Source organism: Echiichthys vipera, assembly GCF_963691815.1.
Source record: "Echiichthys vipera genome assembly, chromosome: 20".
NCBI classification, from domain to species: domain Eukaryota; kingdom Metazoa; phylum Chordata; class Actinopteri; order Perciformes; family Trachinidae; genus Echiichthys; species Echiichthys vipera.
This window is the reverse complement of record NC_139845.1, coordinates 4,405,325-4,433,205: the sequence shown is the minus strand read 5'-3', so window position 1 is coordinate 4,433,205 and position 27,881 is coordinate 4,405,325. Positions and strand designations below refer to the sequence as shown.

At 42.3% G+C, this 27,881-nt stretch overlaps 2 protein-coding genes across 2 annotated transcripts; both read right to left on the bottom strand.

Annotated features, from left to right (window-relative positions):
* Window positions 1-3,328: 3,328 nt before the first annotated feature.
* LOC310962560 (protein artemis-like) lies at window positions 3,329-8,509 on the bottom strand (the record flags this gene model as incomplete). Its single annotated transcript, XM_083935064.1, has 7 exons — window positions 3,329-3,467; window positions 3,659-3,747; window positions 4,614-4,668; window positions 5,167-5,303; window positions 6,031-6,132; window positions 6,208-6,348; window positions 8,363-8,509. 7 exons carry the CDS (start codon window positions 8,507-8,509, stop codon window positions 3,329-3,331), a joined length of 810 nt encoding a protein of 269 aa, XP_083791190.1.
* Window positions 8,510-10,175: 1,666 nt separating this feature from the next.
* LOC310962559 (protein artemis-like) lies at window positions 10,176-27,820 on the bottom strand. Its single transcript, XM_083935063.1, has 15 exons — window positions 27,687-27,820; window positions 27,507-27,558; window positions 26,047-26,131; window positions 25,698-25,757; window positions 24,737-24,792; window positions 24,536-24,637; window positions 23,624-23,696; window positions 23,193-23,333; window positions 23,028-23,129; window positions 22,174-22,310; window positions 21,620-21,674; window positions 20,599-20,687; window positions 20,328-20,425; window positions 11,145-11,231; window positions 10,176-11,050 (listed from the first exon to the last, which is right to left on the bottom strand). Exons 1-15 carry the CDS (start codon window positions 27,793-27,795, stop codon window positions 10,329-10,331), a joined length of 1,968 nt encoding a protein of 655 aa, XP_083791189.1. The 5' UTR covers window positions 27,796-27,820; the 3' UTR covers window positions 10,176-10,328.
* Window positions 27,821-27,881: the final 61 nt, after the last annotated feature.

The following is a 27,881-nucleotide window of genomic DNA, read 5'->3' as shown; positions in this document are numbered from 1 at the left end:
TCGAACTCTTCCCTGATTATGTTCTGGACAGCTATGGTTGTTGGATCTTTAAAACTGTCCGGGGATCCTCTTGGTTCTTCCTGTGGGGATGGGGATTTGGACCGCAAGGAAACACAGTTGTCCTCTTCCAAATCCACCACGACGATGTCCTGACTTCTCTGTTCTTCTCTTGTTCTCGGCGTACGTGGTCGAGGTGCGCACCAATCTTTCATCTTGCCAATGAATGATTTTAGCATACCGCAGGCATTACTGACCATGGTGTTCAGGACGTTAGGAGGAGTCTTATGGTCACGCAGCTCCATATTGTCCTTGGTAGCTGAGTTGATGCTTTCTGCAATCTCTTCAGCGAGTACTTTGGTCAAACGTTCTGCGCTGACACAGTTGTCTTGGTCTTCTAGGCCCAGGACATCTTTAAAGGTCAAAGGGACTGTGTCACCCAGAATGGACAGGACACGCTCTTCAGACATGTCTTCTTTCTTGCTAACTCCTGCCGAGATGAACTCTGACAGTAGGTTTGTCAGGTCCAGAAGCACCTCTGCCAACAAGATTTTTGTGGCATAATCCGCTTTGCCTTTTCGAAGCAGTTCCCACTGCTCCGCTGTGATCCTTTCGTAAAAGGATTTGACCAGTGGACGTAAAGGGTTCACTTCAATCTCTGGCATCTCCGCTGCGCAGGAACTTCCTGTTCTTGACATAACTGTGTTATGATCTTGAAGCTTATTAAAGGTTTTACCTTTTTTGTCAATTCAATTCAAGTCTATTCTATATATAATGCCAAATCATAAAAAAAGTTATCTATGATTTACACAGACCCAACAATTCCTCCGTAGAGTACAGTGGCAACGAAAACCTTCCCTTTAACAGGCAGGAACGTCAGACAGACCCAGCTCTGTGGAGGACGGCCGTCTGTCTTGACCGGTTGGGGAGGAAGAAAAGGAGAAAGAAAGAGAGAAACGACGCACGGATGGACAGAGAGAGAGACAAACACAGATACAAACTGTCACGCAGGATCGTCTCGGCTGCAGGTCCGTCTGGTAACTCTGAAATGTGCACCTGGGATAAGAAGTGTGACTGAACTCGATGAAAATCTAACTCAACTAAAGGCACAAAGGTGCTTTGGTGGTATATTCCAACACTGTGATGTCATACATCAAAGCCACGAAGGTTCCGCCCACAGCACAGCAACGGTTGCTAAGGTATGATGTCATTGGGGGCGGGGCTTAGCAGAACCCTCTGACCAGCTGTTCTGCAGCTTTCTAGAGTCACTTGAGTTGTTTTCATTATATAAAGATGATAAATAAATTAAATTGTGACACTTTAACTCTATATTAAGTTAAAGGTTACGGTTCTGCAACTTTATTAAATGCTACTACTTTAACTATTAGTCATATAAACTGTCACCAGTCTTATAAACTATAACATTTGAAGCCATAAAAACACCATCAGTGGTGTGTCTCTCTGTGTCGTAGCTGCTATTGACGCTGCTCATCAGTGATCATGTTTGCCACCATAATTATTATAATTTTCATATTCTATCACCTTAGCTGTGCGTGTTTCTACTGTTCTGCTGTATTAACCGCCATAACAGTCATATTCACATTACTATGGATATTATTATAGTTAATGGAAGTGTGTCTGTCTCTCTGTCTTTGTCTCTCTCTGTCCATCTGTCCGTCTTTTCTCTCTCTCTCTCCTTCTCTTCCTCTCTCCGGTGCAGACAGATGTCCGTCCTCCACAGAGCTGGGTCTGTCTGACGTTCCTGTCTGTTATAGTGAAGGTTTTCAACGCCACCGTACTCTACGGGGGAATTGTTGGGTCTCTGTAAATCATAAATAAGTCATAGAGTGTGGTCTTTACCTACTCTGTAAAGTGTCCTGAGAAAACCTTTGTTATGATTTGGCACTATGAATAAAATTGAATTGAATTGAACGCTCTGTTGAGGGCGGCGTCTTCAGCCGTGCAGCCTGGTTTATCAGTTTGGAGATTAGAGGGGTTCTTCTCTTTTAAAAACATGAACTTAGAGCTCTGATTTACAACGTTTACATGAAGAGGTTGAGGACAAATAATAATAAAACATTAAGTTAAATTAATTGTGCACTATATTGTGGTTCTGCACCATCGTCTTTCAAAACTGAAAGACCCAAAAGAGATTAAAAAACTACTTTTTCCTTCCTTTCATGTTATGAGCATGCTTCATGCCGGGGTCGTAGACCTTCTCCAAGGTCAAATTCTAACATTTAAAGGTCCATTTTCAAGCTTTCCCAGAACTTTACAGTTGTGGTTAATTACATATTTCTACAGATACATATAGATATTGAAAATTATTATTTCACCTTAATTTTTTCCATTAAAATCACGTTAAAAAGGACGGTATTACGCTTTAAACACCAAAAATGTTTCGTAATACCAGAAGGATAAGATATTAAATTATATTTCCATTCTACAGTTAATTGTTGTGAAGGAAAAGTGGATAAAATTTCAAGTACTTTGTCCAAAATTCAAGCACTTTTCAAACCTCGAAAACACAAAACTAGAATTCAAGCTGTTCGTGGTGCATTCAGGTGCCCCTCGGAGAAACTAAGGGCGCACTCACACTGTCCTTCCGCACCGTGCCCCGTGCTTTAGGGTCCTTGTCCCCCCCTCCAGGCCCGTCTGACTCACACTACCTGGGCCTCGCGCAAATGCTTCTTGCTGCCTATACGTCATCACGCCGTAACACGTCACACGCATTGATGACGTCATGGCGATGCGTGGCTTTGTTTCCAAATCTTTCCGTAGACCTCGGAGTTTTTGTGCGTCTTGTCGACTGTTTTTGAATCTTTTCATCGACCAAATCTGCAGTAAACACTCCACCTCCGCATCACACCAACGTGAACCTTTCACCGCCATTGTTTTAAATGTCCGCGCATGGTCCCTCCTTCTTTTTTCTATGTCCCAACAGGCGCACATAAAATTACGTCAGAACCGTCGTAGGCATCGTGCTCGTACACGTGCACTCCGCGCAGTTACGTGCACTCACACTGCTCAAACGCACTAGGCTTTAGCTGAAAAAACGGTTTTTGGCCCGGTGCCGAAGGACAGTGGGAGTGGGTCCTTAAACTGTTGTTGTAAAGTACCTTTCTGCGAAGAAGTGACTTTTTCTGCACCACCACTGTGTGAAGGTTGTTAACGTTAAAAAAATAGAAAAGTATATATCCTGGTTTGTGTGCCAAGGACCAGAAAACATTGTTGTCTCCTGGAAAGACGTCCCAAACACACAGTTTATACTTTATGTCATGTATTCCACGTGTAAACGGGCCTCACAGCTGCGGAGACCGTTACAGATGCGTCACTGTGCACCTGTTGTGGTTATATATGTGTTTGTCTCACCGTATGTAGGTCGCTCCGCCACGCAGCGCTTGAGGACGCCCAGAGGTTTGTAAATGGATGCTTGTTGATCCGACTGCTTCCTGCACATCAGCTTCAAACTGCGAACACAAAGGTTGAAACAAAGAAATGATTTGTATTTTTGCTTTGAAAATGAATCTAGTCGCAGTTAAATCGCCATAACACAGTGTGACATCATACAGCAACTGAAATGCAGCAACGTCAACATGCATCGCCTTAAAATCTGTTTTGCCCGTTAAATAAACAAATAAATGAATAAAACCTCACTCACATCTGTGTGACCTCTGCCAGTGTCCGACCGAGAGGGATCACACTGGGGTAGATGTTGACCGGCTGCAGGTAAGAGAGGAAGTCTTTAATCTGAAACCAAAGAGAAACAATATGAGCATCAATGTGTGTATGTGTGTGCGCTGTAATTGTTTTGAATCAATTTTTTTTAGTCATTTTGCATCTTTTTGTGGTGGTTTTGCATCCATTTTTAGTCATTTTGCATCTTTTTGTGGTGGTTTTGCATCCATTTTTAGTCATTTTGCATCTTTTTGTGGTGGTTTTGCATCTATTTTTAGTCATTTTGCATCTTTTTGTGGTGGTTTTGCATCTATTTTTAGTCGTTTTGCATCTTTTTGTGCTGGTTTTGCATCTATTTTTAGTCATTTTGCATCTTTTTGTGGTGCTTTTGCATCTATTTTTAGTCATTTTGCATCTTTTTGTGGTGGTTTTGCATCTGTTTTTAGTCATTTTGCATCTTTTTGTGGTGGTTTTGCATCTATTTTTAGTCATTTTGCATCTTTTTGTGGTGCTTTTGCATCTATTTTTAGTCATTTTGCATCTTTTTGTGGTGCTTTTGCATCTTTTTTTGTCATTTTGCCTCTTTATTTTGTCATTTTGCATCTTTTTGTGGTGGTTTTGCATCTATTTTTAGTCATTTTGCATCTATTTGTGGTGTTTTTGCATCTGTTTTTAAGCATTTTACATCATTTTGTGGTGGATTTGCATCTATTTTTTAGTCATTTTCCTTTTTGTGATGGTCTGTTTTTAGTCAGTGTGTGTGTGGACAAAAAGACAAATTAAATCTATTTTCTTACAAATCCTGTATGTAAATGAGGAAAGAAGTGCTTAAAAACTCTATAAGCTTCTGTTAGACTCATATGTAACAAACTAGTAAACAAATCTCAGTGACATCACTCAGTTTAAATCATTTATAAAAAATATCAATAAAAAAGTACCTCTGTGTAGGAGGAGTGGAAACTGAAACAGGCTCTGTAGGAACTGGCTCCTGTTCTGGAAAAACACAACAACAAAAGGCATTTTAGCGCTCAAAAACAAACCAAATGTGATTTTATGATTAATATATTTGACTGTTTCTTCAGACCAAGAATCTAATGCTTAACTACTGGACTTTAAATGTAATCAGACGTCGACAGGGGTTCGTACAGAGCTACTAGAGAGGATTTACCAGGACATTTTTCAGCTGGAACGACAGAAGTTTGGTTTCAAATATGTGCAGTTTATGGCTACGATGCATGTATGACATCATCTCTTATGTAGTCAGAAATGACAAATGCATCGCACCAAACGTGCCACCAAGTCACGACTTACCGAACACTAGTCCATAAACTACCATCTGGACGTTAACGTGATCCTGAAAGTAACTTTTTCACCCTTTCAAATTATGTTTTCTGTTTTCAGGAGCTTTAAAAATAATGTCCATGTCAACTGATTTCCATGTTTTCCAGGACGCGTGTGGAACCGTCGGAGACATTTGAACTCGACTCTTACTTTATTATAACGTTGGTTTTCTTCGTCCGCTCTCCGAACCACATGGTGGACGGTTTGATACTGATGATACGGAGCGGCGTCCCGTCAGGCGCCGTGCAGCCACACGGCAGCCGGTTGCCTTGGAAAAACTCCTCATCCTACACACACACACACACATATACATGATAATCAGGGCTTAATGCATGCATTGACATATGATACTTTAGTACAGAGCTATGAAGCAGAATAAGAAATGAGTTAGTGAAAAACAAATACTGTATAACTCTGATTTTAAGATTATGAAATAAATGCAACTTATTTTTTCCCACTTTGATAGAATCCCTGGATTCACTGGAGATCAAAATTAGAGGTTATTAAAACTTGATTTATTCTGAAATACTAATCTAAAAAATGTTTATTGTTCAGAATTTGACAGAATATCAACTGTGGCTATACCACTGCTGCACTAACATGTGTTATAAATAACCAAGGAACTTCAACAAAAGAACTAGATTAGAGAGCAGTAATCACTGTGTTAGAAGAGAAGATTTCAACAATGTTTTCTTAAAACCCCCAAAACCAGGACATGACTTTGGTAAAGTTCAGTTTATTTGTGTCTGATGGGAAACATTATGGGCGAAAAGCAACAAAACTAAACGATACCGATTCACGTCAGAAAAAATAAATAATAATAATATTAATAATTAATATCCCATTTCCAATCTTTTAACATGTTTAAGACCAGTGAAAGTTTGATTTAAGACTTTTTAAAAACAATTAATTTTAGAAGAATGAATTCAATGTTTTTTAAGACTTTTAAGGATCCGCAGGAGCCCTGGTGTGTGTGTGTGTGTGTGTGTGTGTGTGTTAGATGTAAAGTAGTACCCTAGGGTGTCGACAGGCGTGGATCTGCGTCCTGCGGTCGGTCGTCACATAGTTCAGGATCTCCGGCATCTTCTTGAACATCGCCAGACTTCTGACATGAATCTGAGGGTACGAGCCAACAATTAGTGTGTGTGAGTGTGTGTGTGTGTGTGTGTGTGTGTGTGTGTGTGTCTGAACCTGTGTGTTGAACTCCTCTCCCAGGTTGGTAAACAGGTATTCATATCCATACGCAGCTTTACAGTTGAGCCACACGACATGATACGAACTCTGACTGATCCAGTTTCCAACGAGCTCCGAGATACCGTTCAGACAGACCTCCTACACACACACACACACACACACACACACACACGCACACGCGCACGCACGCACGCACACACACACACACACACACAAAGACTCAAAGGAACTCACAGAGCCTCAGATGGGGAACAGCAGCACAGCGGAGCCAATCTGCTCTCCCTGCGTCCTCTGTGAGGACTCTAATGGGATCAACTGGAGCCTGTCGGGTCCGGCACACTGGTTAAAGACGTTTTTACGGGACCTGGACTCTTACGACAGAGGGGCGGATTGTGTTTAAGTGAAGAGGCTGCAGGGTTTTATACCAACAGACCAACCAACCAACAAATCAGTGAGTGGTTCCTGTTGTGCAGCAGCAGGTGCTTCAGTAACTCTGTCACAGACAGACAGGAGGCAGATCTGGAAGTTTGACTGTAACTGTGATGAAAATGGACCCCAGGGCATTAAAATACATCAAATAAGCCACGGAGACAGTTTTTTTTCGTTGATCAACCGTGTTCAGAGAAATCCAGGAGAGATGCTAACACTGATTAGCTCGGGGCAGTACGGTGAAGGCATTCAAAGGTCTTTTTTAACCACTAATGCTGCTGAAAATAACAGCAAACCTCTGCAGCAGCATGAGAAGAGTCCCTACACACAAAACAAAGCACTAACAACGTAGTTAGTGAACCCAGAGTGTATTAAAAGAGTGTTTTACAAGTTTCCATGGTGACAGGTCGTCCGTACAGGTGGATTTCCTAATTCACTGGAGTTCAGTTCAAAGAGGAAAGTTTTGGCGTTTATAATCCATGGAAATGCTTTTATTACTGTGCTGTTTGTGACGACGTCTATCGAGTGTTGACACAGCAATGAAAGGAGCTGCATATGTAAGTTACATAATAATAATACACTTTACTATGAGAGGAGCTGGTACAGGGGCCAGTAGATAAGCCTTTAAAACACTCTTTTAATAAACTCTGGGTTCACTAACTACGGTGTTGGTGCTTTGTTTTCTGTGTAGGGACTCTTCTCATGCTGCTGCAGAGAGCATTAGTGGTTAAAAAAGACCTTTGAATGCCTTCACCACCCCGAGCTAATCACTGTTAGCCCTTTGGCTGTTAGCGTCTGTGACGGAAACTACAATCATCATGCTTTGGGTTTTAAAACACATTCTGTTTCCACTCGTGATGCAGAAGTTCTTTATCTGAGCATACAACGTTCAGCTCTGTGTCTCTCGTGAGATGCTTCCCTTCATCCTGTGTTACAAGTATGACGGTTATTCCTGTTCGCATGCTACTGAGACATCCTACGACACACGTGTCAAAGTGATCCAGTAAAGGGCCGCTGTGGCTGCACGTTTTCATTCCAACCAAGCAAGAACACACCTGACTCAGCTTATTTAACCACCTGAACTGCCTTCACACGGTCGATCTGTAGCAGCCCTTTACTGGATCACTTTGACACCCCTGTCCTATGATGTGACTGCGACTAAGGAAACTGCTGTGACTTGTACGCCACCCATCTAAACGCTGATTATGTATTTGTGTCTTGTATAAAATGCAATCTGCCCTGAGCTCTGTGTCTGACTCTGTAGCAGCCTGTGTTTTGTGTGAGCGGAGCAAGAAAATGCAGAAAATGCTGAGAATAAAAAAACACGGAGAAAAGCAGAGGCTTGTTTGGTGTCTAATCTTTGTTGACGGACTTTCCCATAACACATCTCTCCAGGATTTCTCTATACACGGTTGATCGATTAAAAAATGGTCTTAAGTCAAGTTCAAACTACTTTATTGATCCCAAAGGTCATTTCAGTTCAGCCGTCCACAGCCTAGACAAAGTGTACACATGGACAGCAGACTGGATCTGGTCTCGATGGCTTATTTGATGTGTTCATGGGGTCCATTTACGCCGGCCTCACACTTTAAGGTCTAAATATCGAGCAGGACTTCATGTAAAATATATTAAAGGATAATTTTGGTGTCAATAGTCATTAGCTTCTATACCTTTTTACCTTATTTTACTGGTTTTAGCCCCTCAGTTTCTCCTGGAGGCCGACCACACCTGGTGTCTCTGGTCCACTGATGGGGGTGCAGTCCCGTGGACGGCCCTGGCCACGTGAGAGCACTACACTGTGGTGTGGAGCCTCCTGTCTCCCTAGGTTGGGAGGGTACCTGTGGCGGCGCCCCCTGCAGCCATGGACCATGATTCCTCTCGGTGTGCGCGTCCCCCAAAGGTCGATTCTACCTCACCTCAGATCTCGGTGCCTAGCCATGTCTCCTCAGCAACCGGTGGTGTATGTGTGTGTGTGTGTGTGTGTGTATGGCTATGGGTGTGTGTGTGTGCCTGTGTGTATATGCCTTTGTGTATATTTGTGTGTATATTTTTGGAGGTGGGAGGTTTGGGTTGTCATGGTGTTTCTTTGTTGTTCATGTTTCGTTTTGTTTACGTGCCGTATAAATAAAGATTGATTTGAATAAAACACACAAAAAAAGACCAAACCAACAAATGTCCGTGTGTTCAAAGCCTGATTTACCTTCTTCCTCTGTGCTATAGAAATATTAAACTATCAAAAACACATCGATGAGCCACACTGACATGTTCCTTCATCACCTGAACACAAACCACCTAAAGGTCAGAGAGGCGACCTTGTGACCGGAGGGTCGCCGGTTCAAATCTGAGTGAGGAAGTGAAGTAGAAGCACAGTCCCCTCCCTCATTAGAAACACTGAGGAGCCCAGTGGAGCTGCTCAGTGGAGCTGCTCAGTGGCCAGCAGAGGGCGGGATGTACCGGGCAGCTTTCAGGTGTGAGTGTGATCAGGGTGTTCCTGAAGGAGAGCATTGCTCTCAGTGTTCTCAGTGAAAACAAACACACACAACGTCCTGCTGCTGCAAATACCAGGGTTCGTACACCTTTTCTGAGGTCAAGCACTTTCAAGGTCCATTTTCAAGGTTTTCAAAACGAGACGGTATCATTGTTTCATAATACCAAAACCATTTATTATTTATTCTTTCATTTGGATCTCCAGCGTAAATAATGTTATTCATGTCACTTCACCTTTGCATGATGGTTCCTAAGTCAGGTCAAACTCACTGATTTGAACTTTCATTGCTTTAAAGTTGTGCTCTTCAGCGAAAATTAAATGACTTTAATTTGATTTAAGAAAGTAAGGGCGCACTCACACTGTCCTTCTGCACCGGGCCAAAACAGGTTTTTCGGGTTAAGCCTAGTGCGTTTGACCAGTGTGAGTGCAACTGCTCCGCGCATAACTGCGGCCAGCTGGCCGTCCACGGCCCGTCTGAGAGAGGTGGGCTTTTGTAGAGCGCGAGGCCTACGGCGGTTCTGATGGCCTTTATGTGCGCCTGTTCGAACATAGAAAATAGAAGGAGGGACCATGCGCGGACATTTAAACAATGGCGGCGAAAGGTTCACGTTGGTGTGATGCGGAGGTGGAGTGTTTACTGCAGATTTGGTCGATGAAAAGATTCAAAAACAGTCGACAAGACGCACAAAAACTCCGAGGTCTACGGAAAGATCTGGAAACAAAGCCACGCATCGCGATGACGTCATCATTGCGTGTGACGTGTTACGGCGTGATGACGTATGGACAGCAAGAAGCATTCACCAAGGCCCAGGTAGTGTGAGTACAAACGGGCCTGGGGCGCGGGGGGAGAGGGAGGGGGGGGATAAGTACCCTAAAGCCCGGGGCGCGGTGCGGAAGGACAGTGTGAGTGCGCCCTAAAGCTTCTGCTCTGATACAAAAGTTAAAGAAGCGTTTAACAGAACAAAACACAAACTGTCAACAAAAACAAAAAAAGTCAGCTGTGAAGTGCACCTGTGAACTTAAAGTGCATTGGGATGAACTGTGTGTGTTTGTGTGTGTGTGTGTGTGTGTGTGTGTGTGTGTGTGTGTGTGTGTGTGGGTGTGTGTGTGTGTGTGTGTGTGTGGCCGTCCTGGAGGTAGATACTGCAGGTGGACAAACGGAACGAATGAGTCTCACCAAAAACGTCCTTTTAACGCTCCGTCACGTGGAGCCCTTACTTCCTGTCCCGATGACCACTTCCTCTCCGGACGCCAGCTTCCTGTACAGCTGCGACAGCTCGTCAGGCTGCGGCGCTTTGGACTCTGGCGTGCAGGGAATGTCGAAGTCCGACGACACCTGAGACGACGAGAGTTCCGGTTGGACGTCGCCCTCCTCCTCCTCCTGACGCACGGGATTGGCCCTGGAGTCTCCTCGGTCCCGCCCCCTCTGCTCCGGTTGGAGGATCAGAGTGTCGGGTAGATACGAGTCCTGGTTCTGGGAGGAGTGATTGGACAGGGAGGCGGACAGGGTCAGACTGAAGGTTTCTTCGTGGTCGGGGGTCAGTTCTTCGTCGCTGAACAGATCCGGCGTCTGTGAATCCGTCATCTTGGAGGGGGAGGGGGAGGGGCTCGGGGCGGAGCAGCAGGACTGTAATTGGCTGTTGAGGCTGTTCTGGCTGTCAGTCAGCTCCTCCGCGGTGAAGAAGTCGTCCCACTTCGGAGGATTAGAGGAGCCACTTCCTCCGTTCTCAACCGTCTTTTTCTCAGTTTCCTTTATCGTCTGCTCCCTCAGTTTTGCCTCCTCCTCCTCGTCTTCCTCTTCATCGTTGGACTCAGTGCAGTCCACGAAGTTGCGTGGGGCAGTCTGCGCGTCTGCAACCGTCAGAGGACACTTCTCCTCCACAGACACAGGGGGCGCTGTTTTCTGAGGACTCTGAGCTTTCACTAACAATTACAGATCAAAAATTAGGATTTTGCAAAGAATAATAATCAATTTATTTGTATCAATACATAAAAAAAAAAGAAAGTTATTATGCACCATGTTTTATGGCTTGGTCCAGCGCAATCTTCTTCCTCACTGGTGCCAGGGTCAGACCGTCAAACAGCTCGTCATCGCTGTCTGAATCTGAAACACAGTCAAAACTTAATTATATAAAATAATTAATAAAGCTGCTATTGATCCTTGATGTAAAGTCAGATATCTACCGCTTAATCGTCATCTTCTGCACATGTGAAATAATGATTTTAAAATATATATTCCTCATCTGGACTCATTCTAATCTGACATTTTATCGTTGTGATCGCCCTTTTTGTTTAATTTAGTACCAGATTTAAGGATATTTAAGGTCAATCATCAATGTAGTATTTGATATCCCCTGTTCTGCGTCTACATTTTAATTAAAATGTAATTTAATTTGATATACTTCACTTCAAACGATAATAACTTTGTTATAAAATAACCAATAATAACGGTGAATTAACATTTCCTCTCTAGTCCGACCCTTTTAGTTATTAAATAAAAACCTAATGAAAATTATTTCTAGAGATATTTATATATATTATATCTTTATTTATTATTCTATATTTATAAAAGCTGCACTATAATATGATTTGTCGCATTAATTCTCCTTTATGCAAATAGAAACGTTATGCGTCATATATATATATATATACATATGATTAATAAAAGTAGTTATATGTCTCTGTTATATGTGGTGGTTAGCACTGTCGCCTCACAGCGAGAGGGTCCCTGGTTCAAATCCCAGCTGGGGCCCTTCTGTGTGGAGTTTGCATGTTGTCCCCGTGTCTGCGTGGGTTTTCTCCGGGTTCTCCGGTTTCCTCCCACAGTCCAAAGACGTGCAGGTGTTCGGTTCATTGATGACTCTAAAATCACCCGTAGGTGTGAATGGTTGTCTGTCTCTGTTCGTCTCTATGTGTCCTGTGATAGACTGGCGTCCTGTCCAGGGTGGACCCCGCCTCACGCCCAATGTCAGCTGGGATCGGCCCCAGCCCCCCGCGACCCCGACAGGGACAAGCGGTTGAAGATGAATGAATGAATGAACTGAGGTATGTACAGCACCGTTACACCATGTTACCAGAAAATGTTTTTGAAGTGAAGTTCATTGTGTTGTTGTTTTGTTTCTTGTAGGTTTTATTTCGATCGTCTGGCGCAAGAAGAAGTTTCTTTTATTTTAAATATAAACGCGTTTGAAATAATCCTGGAAATGGCGACTTCCTGTTAAATCAAACAGCAGGTTGTACAGGTTTTATATGTTGTAAATGCTTCGTAGTCAGAAAACAGACACTTGGGTGAAACAACACGATGCAGCGGGCGAAGTTAGTTCAACACAAAGATCTTCAAAAACAGAAACGACCAGAACTGTGGAAGCCTTCAGTTCAGCAGCCGATTAAACAAACGACTGTGAAAAAACTGCAACAGACCAACTGTGAAGTTACAGTCAGAGCTTTGATGACACCGGATTTATGACGTAGTTAGTGCCACACACACACACACACACACACACACACACGCACACGTGCATACACACACGTGCACACACACACAGGACCTGGACATGCTTTAACCGGCACGGCTCTTTTACCAATCAGAAGTCACTTTCTCTGTGCCGGAGCGTCAGAGGCATCGAGGGAAACAGGAAGTGGGTTCTTCCCCGGAGTTGTTTGTGATTTGTCGTCTTGCAGGTCTCTGCTGATCGTGGTGGTGCCTGCTGCGGTGGTTCTTTGTTTCTTTTGTTTTAGTTTCCCCAAGTTTTCCACCACCCATTCGCTGTTGTCTCCTGATCCCCACGTTTGTTCTTCGTCGTCTACACCCGGACCCCGTTCCCTGGACACTGATTATTTGTTTTTTGATTAAACGTTCGTTCACTTCTTACTCAGTGTCCGTGTCTGCATTAGGGTCCCGCTCCTCGGAGTTATTCCCCGCACCGTTCATGACACCTTGAAGCATAAACACTGATTTACACTACCTGTAAAATGGAGATGTAAACAACCATAACGTAAGATTTGTTATCGCTAAGGAAGTTTTTTTTAAATCTAACAAAGCAAGAGAGGTGGGACTTAAGGCAGAACAGCCAATCATCGCACTGAAAGCCGATGTCATGTTTGACGCAACAACAGGAGAGGGAGAGGCAGAGGAGGCATCTGCAGGGAGCGCAGACGGAGACCGGTCTGCGCGACTGTAGTGAGGCGTTTGTGCAGACGTGCAGAAAAACTGCTCCTAAAACATCCTACCTTACTGATCGAAGTTTTTTTGTAAGTGTGGATACTTGTTCCTCAGGAACCCATAAGAGAAAGTGTGGGGTTCCCCAAGGGTCAATTTTAGGTCCAACTCTTTTTAATCTTTACATGCTTCCCCTTAGGGGAAAATGTAAATGTAAAGGCTCCTGTCTGCCCGGGTTGGGGTGGTCTCTGTGGCGGTGCTCCCTGTGACCTTGGACTGGGATCTCTCCCGGTGTGGTTGGCCCCCCAAAGGTAGCTTCTTCTAGCCTCCTCTGTACCTCAGGTCTCACTGCCCGGCCATGTCTCTGTAGTGACAGCTAGTGTTTGGGTAGGTGTGAGTGTGTGTGTATGTGTGTCAGCGTGGCTGTGTGTGTTTGTGTGAATGTGTGAATGAACGTATATATATTTGTGTATGTCTCTGTGCATGACTGTTGGGTTCTTTTAACTTTCTTCTCCTGATTTTATTTGATGTTTCTCTTTGTCTGTTCATCTCTGTGAGACACTTTGCGATACTTTTCTGTATGAAAAGTGCCATATAAATAAAGGTTGATTTGATTTGATTTGATTTGGGAACGTCATCTGGAGGATCAAAGCATCAGCTTTCATGGTTATGTGGACGATACGCAACTGTACATCGCCGTGTCTCCTGATGACACAGGACCAATTGATGCCCTTTCTAACTGTATTGTAGACATCAAGTCATAGATGGCAGCAAACTTCCTGCAGCTCAATCGGGACAACAGAGGTTTTAGTCATTGGTCCTGAGGTTCAGAGTGAGAAACTTTTACCAGTGTTACAGGATTTTAAACCCTCAAAATATGTAAAAAATCTAAGTGCGATTTTTGACTCTGAGCTCTCTTTTATTCCACACTTCAAAAACATAACAAAGGCAGGTTTTTACCATCTTAAGAATATAGCCAGTTTCTCTCCTTTTGGCCAGCATGGAAGTGCTGATGCATGCTTTTATCTCTTGTTGTTTAGATTATTGTAATGCACTGCTCTCTGGTCTTCCCGAAAAGAATATGTACAACTTACAATGACTACAGAATTCAGCCGCACGTGTGCTGACTAGGACCAGAGGGCGGGAGCACATTACACCAGTTTTAAAAATCGCTGTATTGGCTTACTGTACGCATTATTTATTCTTTATTATTTTTATTCCCTCAGTTTATTCTTTTTTATCTTATTTTACTGTTTTGACCGTTTTATTCCCTCATAGAGCATTTTATTCCCTCATAGCTTATATTCTTTTTACCTTATTTTACTGTTTCTTTCTTGCCACCCTGCCATTCATGTAGAACTTGTGAAATTGTTGTCACACGCACAGATCAGATGACCAACCTCTGCTACTTAGACTTGTAACTCCATCAAGGTCACAATGGGCCTCTTGGCAGCTTCCATGATCAATCTTTTCCCCGATCAAGGCAAGGTCTGGGTGGTGCCATATGCCTTCCACTTAAGGACAATACTCTGAATGGTACTCAGAGGGATACTTAAATCCTTTTAAATAATTGATATCGTTCTCCTAACTTGTGCCTTTCACCAACTTTCAACCACTTCCTTTTTTCTAATCCTAACCAATTGGTTTCATGCCTCACCGTAACCGTCAACTTGTTGTTTACAGAAAAACGGTCACATAATGCCTTATTTTTTTCATCTGTTGTTGTAGCGAACCACCTCGGTCTGGTGGCAGCTTTTTTCCCAAAGTGTTTACAAATTTCAGGGCGTAACCTTTTGCACAATTTCCCACCAACCTGTTCATGAGAATACGTTGGAATCAGAGATCAGGGCTCACTCTTATCGGATTCACTCCTTTTTATTTTATGCCTATTTTAAAGAGTCCAATCACTGGACTCTATCCTAAAGAAACCAATCAAAGGTCTCTGTCCTAAAGAAACCAATCATTGGTCTCTGTCCTAAAGAAACCAATCATTGGTCTCTGCCCCTAAAGAAACCAGTCATTGGTCTCTCTCCAAAAGAGGCCAATCACTGGTCTCTGGATTCTGCCCCTAATGGGTGAACAGAAGATCTGCGTCTGAAGGCGGTGAAGGTCCTGGAGATGGCTTTTCCCACAGAGGAGAAGAACCTGCCGATGGCGTTGGGCTGTTGCGGTGTCAGCAGGCCGCTGATGAAAGAGGAGGCAATGAACTCGGCAACGTCTTGTTCCTCCAGCATGATGGCAATCAGCACAGCCTCACTGTTGCCACACCCCCTGCACAACTCCTTGTAAATGAGCTTGTCCAGGGTCTTGAATGTCTTCGGGGTGATTTCAAAGTCTTCTCCTTCGACTACAGTCCATACTTTGTCGGCTAGGCGCTGAGTGATGGCCACCTGGTCGCTGAAGTTGCATTCCACCTTTGATTTTTTCATTGTGCGCGCCATAAGCTTATCCACAAGTATCATGATGGACATTTTTTTCTCTGCGTCTGACATTTTGTTTTCTTCTGTGACTGCGGGTGTTTGTTTAACGGACATCCTGACTGCGGGTGTTTGTTTAACGGACATCCTGACTGAGGGTGTTGGGGAAATTGACTCCCGGTCCTTCAAAGCCTTCGTCACATTCTCACTGTAGTCTTCAGCTTGAGTGGTCAGCCACCACCCAATCAATCCCTCCAGTCGTGACATTTTGCGGCGGACATTAAAAAGCAGGCATAGACGTGACGGGGGAATGCCCATGAATTCTCCTGGGACAATCTTGGGTCTCTGTGTCGCGTAATCCATGAAGAGTCGAGTGAGTCTTTTGGTGAAATGCAGAGATTTTCCTTTGGGAAGACTCAGCAGTGAAGGAAGCGTAACCTCACTTCCAGCTTGTTGTGTCTTACAAATCTCCTTCCCAAGCACGTCATCAACGCTGGCGATTAAGGACCTTGCTGAATCCTTGCTGCCAGTTGTGGCGATGCTGTTGTATTTGGGCTTCACATCTTGCGCGGTGCGATAAACAAACAGTTTGAAATACTGTTTGCCAAAAAAATCCTTTGCCTTGGCCTTCACTGTCTTGAACAGCTGTCTCTCTCTGTATTCTGGGACGGTACTATCAGCATCTCCCAGTCCCAGGCCCTCTCTTATCAACGGCATGATCTCATCTGTGAGTTTTTCAATCTCTTGGGATGAGGCAGATTCAAACTCCTGATACTCACAGTCGGTCATTTCATCCAGAAGAGGTTCTGAGATTTTATCGAACTCTTCCCTGATTATGTTCTGGACAGCTATGGTTGTTGGATCTTTAAAACTGTCCGGGGATCCTTTTGGTTCTTCCTGTGGGGATGGGGATTTGGACCGCAAGGAAACACAGTTGTCCTCTTCCAAATCCACCACGACGATGTCCTGACTTCTCTGTTCTTCTCTTGTTCTCGGCGTACGTGGTCGAGGTGCGCACCAATCTTTCATCTTGCCAATGAATGATTTTAGCATACCGCAGGCATTACTGACCATGGTGTTCAGGACGTTAGGAGGAGTCTTACGGTCACCCAGCTCCATATTGTCCTTGGTAGCTGAGTTGATGCTTTCTGCAATCTCTTCAGCGAGTACTTTGGTCAAACGTTCTGCGCTGACACAGTTTTCTTGGTCTTCTAGGCCCAGGACATCTTTAAAGGTCAAAGGGACTGAGTCACCCAGAATGGACAGGACACGCTCTTCAGACATGTCTTCTTTCTTGCTAACTCCTGCCGAGATGAACTCTGACAGTAGGTTTGTCAGGTCCAGAAGCACCTCTGCCAACAAGATTTTTGTGGCATAATCCGCTTTGCCTTTTCGAAGCAGTTCCCACTGCTCCGCTGTGATCCTTTCGTAAAAGGATTTGACCAGTGGACGTAAAGGGTTCACTTCAATCTCTGGCATCTCCGCTGCGCAGGAACTTCCTGTTCTTGACATAACTGTGTTATGATCTTGAAGCTTATTTTGCAAAGGTTTTACCTTTTTTGTCAATTCAATTCAAGTCTATTCTATATATAATGCCAAATCATAAAAAAAGTTATCTATGATTTACACAGACCCAACAATTCCTCCGTAGAGTACAGTGGCAACGAAAACCTTTAACAGACAGGAACGTCAGACAGACCCAGCTCTGTGGAGGACGGCCGTCTGTCTTGACCGGTTGGGGAGGAAGAAAAGGAGAAAGAAAGAGAGAAACGACGCACGGATGGACAGAGAGAGAGACAAGCACAGATACAAACTGTCACGCAGGAGCGTCTCGGCTGCAGGTCCGTCTGGTAACTCTGAAATGTGCACCTGGGATAAGAAGTGTGACTGAACTCGATGAAAATCTAACTCAACTAAAGGCACAAAGGTGCTTTGGTGGTATATTCCAACACTGTGATGTCATACATCAAAGCCACGAAGATTCCGCCCACAGCACAGCAACAGTTGCTAAGGTATGATGTCATTGGGGGCGGGGCTTAGCAGAACCCTCTGACCAGCTGTTCAGAGTCACTTGAGTTGTTTTCATTACATAAAGATGATAAATAAGTAAATTGTGACACTTTAACTCTACATTAAGTTAAAGGCTACAGTTCTTCAACTTTATTAAATGTAAATATAATATTAATTGTGCATGTTTCATCATGTTTGTCCAGATTTTATTATGAAAGTGAGGATAGAAAGGAAATCATTTAAATCTAAACCTGTTACATTAAAATAACTTAGAGGCACAATGTAATTAAAAACACACACACACACTCACACTGTATCCATCCTACTTTGGAGGGTGCCGCTCTCATATCTAAGAACCTGGACGTAGTTGTTAGCGGTCTAAAACCATGCCGACCCAGTCTGCCGGGGGATAATACTTTTCCTGATACTCTGAGCTTCTCTCCTCTCTGTTTGTATCATTCATGTCTCATCATGTTACTAATTCAACTTCTTCCCCGGAGTTGTTTGTGCTTTGTCGTCTCGCAGGTCTCTGCTGATGGTGGTGGTGCCTGCTGCCGTGGTCCTGCATGGCGCTTCCTGCTACTACTTTAACTATTAGTCATATAAACTGTCACCAGTCTTATAAACTATAAAATTTGTAGCCATAAAAACACCATCAGTGGTGTGTCTCTCTGTGTCGTAGCTGCTATTGACGCTGCTCATCAGTGACCATGTTTGCCACCATAATTATTATAATTTTCATATTCTATCACCTTAGCTGAGCTTGTTTCTACTATTCTGCTGTATTAACCGCCATTACAGTCATATTCACATTACTATGGATATTATTATAGTTACTGGAAGTGTGTCTGTCTCTCTGTCTTTCTCTCTCTCTGTCCATCTGTCCGTCTTTTCTCTCTCTCTCTCCTTCTCTTCCTCTCTCCGGTGCAGACAGATGTGCGTCCTCCACAGAGCTGGGTCTGTCTGACGTTCCTGTCTGTTATAGTGAAGGTTTTCGTCTCCACCGTACTCTACGGGGGAATTGTTGGGTCTCTGTAAATCATAAATAAGTCATAGAGTGTGGTCTTTACCTACTCTGTAAAGTGTCCAGAGATAATTTTTGTTATGATTTGGCACTGTAAATAAAATTGAATTGAATTGAACGCTCTGCTGAGGGCGGCATCTTCAGCCGTGCAGCCTGGTTTATCAGTTTGGAGATTAGAGGGGTTCTTCTCTTTTAAAAACATGAACTTAGAGCTCTGATTTACAACGTTTACATGAAGAGGTTGAGGACAAATAATAATAAAACATTAAGTTAAATTAATTGTGCACTATATTGTGGTTCTGCACCATCGTCTTTCAAAACTGAAAGACCCAAAAGAGATTAAAAAACTACTTTTTCCTTCCTTTCATGTTATGAGCATGCTTCATGCCGGGGTCGTAGACCTTCTCCAAGGTCAAATACTAACATTTAAAGGTCCATTTTCAAGCTTTCCCAGAACTTTACAGTTGTGGTAAATTACATATTTCTACAGATACATATAGATGTTGAAAATTATTATTTCACCTTAATTTTTTCCATTAAAATCACGTTAAAAAGGACGGTATTACGCTTTAAACACCAAAAATGTTTCGTAATACCAGAAGGATAAGATATTAAATTATATTTCCATTCTACAGTTAATTTTTGTGAAGGAAAAGTGGATAAAATTTCAAGTACTTTGTCCAAAATTCAAGCACTTTTCAAACCTCGAAAACACAAAACTAGAATTCAAGCTGTTCGTGGTGCATTCAGGTGCCCCTCGGAGAAACTAAGGGCGCACTCACACTGTCCTTCCGCACCGTGCCCCGTGCTTTAGGGTCCTTGTCGCCCCCTCCAGGCCTGTTTGTACTCACACTACCTGGGCCTCGGAGAATGCTTCTTGCTGCCTATACGTCATCACGCCGTAACACGTCACACGCATTGATGACGTCATGGCGATGCGTGGCTTTGTTTACAAATCTTTCCGTAGACCTCAGAGTTTTTGTGCGTCTTGTCGACTGTTTTTGAATCTTTTCATCGACCAAATCTGCAGTAAACACTCCACCTTCGCATCACACCAACGTCAACCTTTCACTGCCATTGTTGTTGTTGCTGTCGTTAAATGTCCGCGCATGGTCCCTCCTTCTTTTTTCTATGTCCAAACAGGCGCACATAAATTACCTCAGAACCGTCGTAGGCCTCGTGCTCGTGCTCCTGCGGACGGCCCGCTGACCGCAGTTATGCGCGGAGCGGTTGCACTCACACTGCTCAAACGCACTAGGCTTTAGCTGAAAAACCAGTTTTTGGCCCAGTGCCGAAGGACAGTGTGAGTGGGTCCTTAAACTGTTGTTGTAAAGTACCTTTCTGCGAAGAAGTGACTTTTTCTGCACCACCACTGTGTGAAGGTTGTTAACGTTAAAAAAATAGAAAAGTATAAATCCTGGTTTGTGTGCCAAGGACCAGAAAACATTGTTGTCTCCCGGAAAGACGTCCCAAAAACCCAGTTTATACTTAATGTCATGTATTCCACGTGTAAACGGGCCTCACAGCTGCGGAGACCGTTACAGATGCGTCACTGTGCACCTGTTGTGGTTATATATGCGTTTGTCTCACCGTATGTAGGTCGCTCCGCCACGCAGCGCTTGAGGACGCCCAGAGGTTTGTAAATGGATGCTTGTTGATCCGATTGCTTCCTGCACATCAGCTTCAAACTGCGAACACAAAGGTTGAAACAAACAAATGATTCTTAGTCTAGTTGCAGATAAATCGCCTTAACACAGTGTGACATCATACAGCAACATAAATGCAGCAACGTCAGCATGCATCGCCCAAAAATCTGTTTTGCCCGTTAAATAAACAAATAAATTAATAAAACCTCACTCACATCTGTGTGACCTCCGCCAGTGTCCGACCGAGAGGGATCACACTGGGGTAGATGTTGACCGGCTGCAGGTAAGAGAGGAAGTCTTTAATCTGAAACCAAAGAGAAACAATATGAGCATCAATGTGTGTATGTGCGTGTGTGCGCTGTAATTGTTTTGAATCAATTTTTTTTAGTTGTTTTGCATCTTTTTGTGCTGGTTTTGCATCTATTTTTAGTCATTTTGCATCTTTTTGTGGTGGTTTTGCATCCATTTTTAGTCATTTTGCATCTTTTTGTGGTGGTTTTGCATCTATTTTTAGTCATTTTGCATCTTTTTGTGGTGGTTTTGCATCTATTTTTAGTCATTTTGCATCTTTTTGTGGTGGTTTTGCATCTATTTTTAGTCATTTTGCATCTTTTTGTGGTGGTTTTGCATCTATTTTTAGTCATTTTGCATCTTTTTGTGGTGGTTTTGCATCTATTTTTAGTCATTTTGCATCTTTTTGTGGTGGTTTTGCATCCATTTTTAGTCATTTTGCATCTTTTTGTGGTGGTTTTGCATCTATTTTTAGTAATTTTGCATCTTTTGTGGTGGTTTTGCATCTATTTTTTGTCATTTTGCATCTTTTGTGGTGGTTTTGCATCTATTTTCAGTCATTTTTCATCTTTTTGTGGTGGTTTTGCATCTATTTTTAGTCATTTTGCATCTTTTTGTGGTGGTTTTGCATCTATTTTTAGTCATTTTGCATCTATTTGTGGTGTTTTTGCATCTGTTTTTAAGCATTTTGCATCATTTTGTGTTGGTTTTGCATCTATTTTTTAGTCATTTTCCTTTTTGTGGTGGTCTGTTTTTAGTCAGTGTGTGTGTGGACAAAAAGACAAATTAAATCTATTTTGTTAACAGTTTTTTACTTTTTTAAAGTATGTAAATGAGGAAAGAAGTGCTTAAAAACTCTATAAGCTTCTGTTAGACTCATATGTAACAAACTAGTAAACAAATCTCGGTTTAAATCATTTATAAATAATATCAATAAAAAAGTACCTCTGTGTAGGAGGAGTGGAAACTGAAACAGGCTCTGTAGGAGCTGGCTCCTGTTCTGGAAAAACACAACAACAAAAAGGCATTTCAGTGCTAAAAAAACAGACTTAATGTGATTTATAATGAATATATTTGACTGTTTCTTCAGACCGAGAATCTAATGCTTAACTACTGGACTTTAAATGGAATCAGACGTCGACAGGGGTTCGTACAGAGCTACTAGAGAGGATTTCCCAGGATATTTTTAAGCTGGAACGACAGAAGTCTGGTTTCAAATATGTGCAGTTTATGGCTACAATGCATGTATGACATCATCTCTTATGTAGTCAGAAATGACAAATCCATCGCACCAAACGTGCCACCAAGTCACGACTTACCGAACACTAGTCCATAAACTACCATCTGGACGTTACTGTGATCCTGAACGTAACTTTTTCACCCTTTCAAATTATGCTTTCTGTTTTCAGGAGCTTTAAAAATAATGTCCATGTCAACTGATTTCCAGGTTTTCCAGGACGCGTGGGGAACCGTCTGAGACATTTGAACTCGACTCTTACTTTATTATAACGTTGGTTTTCTTCGTCCGCTCTCCGAACCACATGGTGGACGGTTTGATGCTGATGATACGGAGCGGCGTCCCGTCAGGCGCCGTGCAGCCACACGGCAGCCGGTTGCCTTGGAAAAACTCCTCATCCTACAAACACACACACACATATACATGATAATCAGGGCTTAATGCATGCATTGACATATGATACTTTAGTACAGAGCTATGAAGCAGAATTGGAAATGAGTTAGTGAAAAACAAATACTGTATAACTCTGATTTTAAGATTCTGAAATAAATGCAACTTAATTTTTCCCACTTTGATAGAATCCCTGGATTCACTGGAGATCAAAATCAGAGGTTATTAAAACTTGATTTATTCTGAAATACTAATCTAAAAAATGTTTATTGTTCAGAATTTGACAGAATATCAACTGTGGCTACACCACTGCTGCACTAACATGTGTTATAAATAACCAAAGAACTTCAACAAAAGAACTAGATTAGAGAGCAGTAATCACTGTGTCAGAAGAGAAGATTTCAACAATGTTTTCTTAAAACCCCCAAAACCAGGACATGACTTTGGTAAAGTTCAGTTTATTTGTGTCTGATGGGAAACATTATGGGCGAAAAGCAACAAAACTAAACGATACCGATTCACGTCAGAAAAAATAAATAATAATAATATTAATAATTAAAATCCCATTTCCAATCTTTTAACATGTTTAAGACCAGTGAAAGTTTGATTTAAGACTTTTTTAAAACAATTAATTTTAGAAGAATGAATTCAATGTTTTTTAAGACTTTTAAGGATCCGCAGGAGCCCTGGTGTGTGTGTGTGTGTGTGTTAGATGTTAAGTAGTACCCTGGGGTGTCGACAGGCGTGGATCTGCGTCCTGCGGTCGGTCGTCACATAGTTCAGGATCTCCGGCATCTTCTTGAACATCGCCAGACTTCTGACATGAATCTGAGGGTACGGGCCAACAATTAGTGTGAGTGTGTGTGTGTGTGTGTGTGTCTGTGTCTGTACCTGTGTGTTGAACTCCTCTCCCAGGTTGGTAAACAGGTATTCATATCCATACGCAGCTTTACAGTTGAGCCACACGACATGATACGAACTCTGACTGATCCAGTTTCCGACGAGCTCCGAGATACCGTTCAGACAGACCTCCTACACACGCGCACACACGCACGCACACACACACGCACACACGCACACACACACACACACACACACACACACACACACACACACACACACACACACACACACGGTTAACTTAATTTAGTAACTTAATTACATTTAAAGTTCAAGAAAAACCCACCATTAAAAAGACCTTTAAAAAATAAGAATAAATAACATAAATAATATAAAAACCTGAGATAATTGTAGTGGACTTGAGAAACCTCTAAAGTTTCCCTCATGAGAAAAAAAAACACTGTTGTTAAATAAAATCTTACCCGAGTGGGAATCTGGAAGAAGCGCGGGTCGTAGAAGGTGGAGTCCAGGTAAACGCTCTGAATGTCCTTCACTCTGTGCGTCAAACAGGACACGAGAGCTTTAATACATATATTATAACGGCTTCAGTCAAAGTCTAAATAAACTCTGGAGAAACGAACAAACTCTTAAACATTTACTGATTATTTCTGCAGAACTTTGTTACTGTCGACACAGCTGGAAAGTTTATTTTCAAATTACAATCTTGGCTTTTAAATCGATTATTATTGGATCTATTTTTTATTTGATATTATTAATATAAATATGATAATATTATAGATGTATATTCTTTTATTATTTGATCTAGTTTGTTATTATTGTATATGATTTATTTAAATGTATACATATTAACATATTGTATGTATATTATTTTATCATCTGAACTATTTTTTATTTTATGTTATCTATATGAATATTAGCATAATATAGTATCTATAGTATATTATTTAATACATTTGATCCAGTTTTTTATTATTTCATATTATTATTTAAATGCATACATATTTACATATTATATGTGTATATTGTATCATTATTTGATCTATTTTTATTTTTTTTATATTATTTATTTAAATGTATACATATATTATATATGTATATTATTATTTGATCCAATTTAGCTTTGTTTATTATTTTACTTATTAAATTATATGTAGACATATTTATGTATTATATATGTTTATTACTATTTTATTGATGAATTGTTTTACATTTAAAGTTTAAGAAAATCCACAGTTAAAAAGCCCTTTTTAAAAAAAAGAATAAAAAAGATAAATAATATAAATAAATTCATGATGTTTCAAAAGTCGGTGGGTAATCCTGTTATTGAATCATGATCTCTATATTGTGATTATGATGTCTCTCTGCGGACCGACCTGCTGCCCGAGTGCAGATGTTCGATCCTGGAGACGTCTCCAGCTGCCAACCTGAAGTCTCCGGTATACAACACGTTTCCACGACAACCCTCGAACAGGAACCTGCACGCAGAAACACACGAGCTCCGGTTTAACACCTTTGATGTAAAGAGTGGTTTTATTTTTGAACAAATGTGCAGCAGGAAGAGTTTAAGAACTTGCATAACAGAGCCGGGACAGTGTCCTGCAGGGAGCAGCGTCACCAGGACCTCTTCTTTCTGTTACACAAACACCGGAGACGACGACTGAACAACATCCCTCAGGTTGTTTAACACTTACAGTCATGAAACTCTCACTCATCAGAGTCCCTATCAGGGTCAGCTGGAGCCGATCCCAGCTGACATCGGGCGTGAGGCGGGGTCCACCCTGGACAGGACGCCAGTCTATCACAGGACACATAGAGACGAACAGAGACAGACAACCATTCACACCTACGGGTGATTTTAGAGTCATCAATGAACCGAACACCTGCACGTCTTTGGACTGTGGGAGGAAACCGGAGAACCCGGAGAAAACCCACGCAGACACGGGGACAACATGCAAACTCCACACAGAAGGGTTTTGAACCAGGAACCCTCTCGCTGTAAGGCGACAGTGCTAAACACCACCCCACCGTGCCGCTCCCGTTGACTGTTGGGTTTCTGTAAATCATAATTAAGTCATAGAGTGTGGTTTATAACTAGTCTGTAAAGTGTCCTGAGATAACTTTTGTTATGATTTGGCACTAGTGGTTAGCACTGTCGCCTCACAGCGAGAAGGTTGCAGGTTCGAATCCCGGCTGGGGCCCTACTGTGTGGAGTTTGCATGTTGTCCCCGTGTCTGCGTGGGTTTTCTCCGGGTTCTCCGGTTTCCTCCCACAGTCCAAAGACGTGCAGGTGTTCGGTTCATTGATGACTCTAAATCACCCGTAGGTGTGAATGGTTGTCTGTCTCTGTTTGTCTCTATGTGTCCTGTGATAGACTGGCGTCCTGTCCAGGGTGTACCCCGCCTCACGCCCGATGTCAGCTGGGATCAGCTCCAGCCCCCCGTGACCCCGACAGGGACAAGCGGTTGAAGATGAATGAATGAATAAACTAACACGCTGAATCTTCATTTGCTGACGACTGAACCTCAGTTTTTTTACCTCTCCAAACACCTCGTCAACCAGAGAAATCTGAGTCGGGCTCTCCAGCTCTAAAGGAACCTAAAACAGATCATTCGAGAGAAGAAAGGATCAAAATACACGGAAGAAGAAACACAATTAGTTTTACTTTATCACAGTTGCTCAGTCAGTAGTAGATAAAACTTCTTAGGGCTGCAACAACCAATCTGTTGCTTATTTTCTTGATTAATTGATCGATTGTTTGATCTATGAAATGTCAGAAAATGTCGTGTTTTGTCCACAACTCAAAGATATTTAGTTTACTTTCATAGAGGAGGAAAGAAACCAGGAAATATTCCCGTTTAATGAAAAGATGAAGTAACGGACTCACAATGTAATCCTCCCAGAAAGCGTATTTAGGATTACTCAGCAGGAGTTCTTTGGTCACGAAGGAGCAATAAAGTCGGACCGTGCGACTGGAGCCAAAGAGAAGAAAGACACGTTAATACAGCGACAAATGTTCAGTCCTCTGTTTATACACGTTATAGTTTATGAGTAAATTATGTCTTAATAGTTGTTTTAGTCCTGAAATCATTGGTTTTAAAGGAAGTTATAATTGTTCACTGTGAACTTCAACAAGTAACCAAACTATTTACTGCACAGACGATGGAAAGTAACTGTACCGGCAGGATAAAAAACATATTTATATTAAGTATAATCTCAAAAGTAGTAGAACAAGAAGAAGATTCCTGCTGATAAAGTTGCAGGAATAAAATTAAAATAATATATATATTATGTTAAGTATTATAGTATATTATAGTATAACATTAAGTAGATCGTTAGATTACATATATTATTCTGTCCTGATGAGTTATGATATTTAACATTGACTTAGATGTGTGTGCGTTTTGGAATAAAGAAATACAAACCACAACATAAACCTTTAGTTATTCTTTAGTTACACAGAGTTTCTTGGAAACTTACTGTAAATGGTGAATGTGGTGATTATATTGGGGACATTTTCTATTAATAAAAACAGATATTTAAAAATGTTTCCTAGTATTTACGAGATAATTGAACACATGCACAGAATTCCTTTATAAAGCAACAAGGAAGAAAAATATGATACTTAAATATAGGTTATCTTATGTGTACTAAGCCCCTTTTCTGGAGAAGAAACACAGTGACACAATCCCTGTTTATACATTTATCTGCGGGTACAAGCGGCCGAAATGTGTTTCCTCAGGAGGGGGGCTGGAGTCTCCCTTAGAGAGAGGGGGAGAAGTTCAGCATCCGTGAGGAACTCGGAGTAGAGCCGCTGCTCCTTTGCGTTGAAAGGAGCCAGTTGAGGTGGTTCAGGATCATCTGGTAAGGATGAACCCTGGGCGCCTCCCTAGGGAGGTGTTCCAGGCACGTCCAGCTGGGAGGAGGCCTCGGGGAAGACCCAGGACCAGGTGGAGGGATTAGATCTCCACACTGGCCTGGGAACGCCTCAGGATCCCCCAGTTAGAGCTGGTTAATGTGGCCCGGGAAAGGGAAGTTTGGGGTCCCCTGCTAAAGCTGCTGCCCCCGCGACCCGACCCCGGTTTAAAGCCAATGAAGATGAGATTTTAATGCACTGTTTTGAATATAAATGTGTGATTTCCCTTTGAATTGTTTGGTTTTTAACCTTCTTTGTAAATCTTACATCCGTCTTATGTATCCGCATGCAAACATGTAATAAGAATGCATTCACTTGTTTAACTGAACTCTATGCAATGTACTGAATTATTGAATTTAAAAAAGTCATGAGGGATAAGTTAGCATAACAGTAGCCTGTGTCAAAATGGTAAATAAACAAGTAAACTTCACCTGAACTGCAGTTTTCTCTTCAGTATGCGTCCTTTGAGTCCTTTCATGTGATCTGTTAACACGATAAAACACACCACTAACAAGTGAATGTGTAAGTGAAGGCTAAATATCATGAATATTCTACTTAATATGACCATTTCTAAGGCTTTTAATGGGTAAGATGCTAGCTCCCAGGCTCACCTTTGTGACAGTGCGAGAGGAAATAAGCCCGGGCATGGAGGTTCTCCCGGTCGAACCGGTCCAGAGACACGGTCGGGTACTCCTTCATCCTGCCCGCGAACGAACTCATCTTCACCCCGAACCTTTTGTCGGTACCGTGTGGAATTAATCACCCGTAGTTTCCAGCACCGGGAGCGTTTGTTGTTGACATCCCCG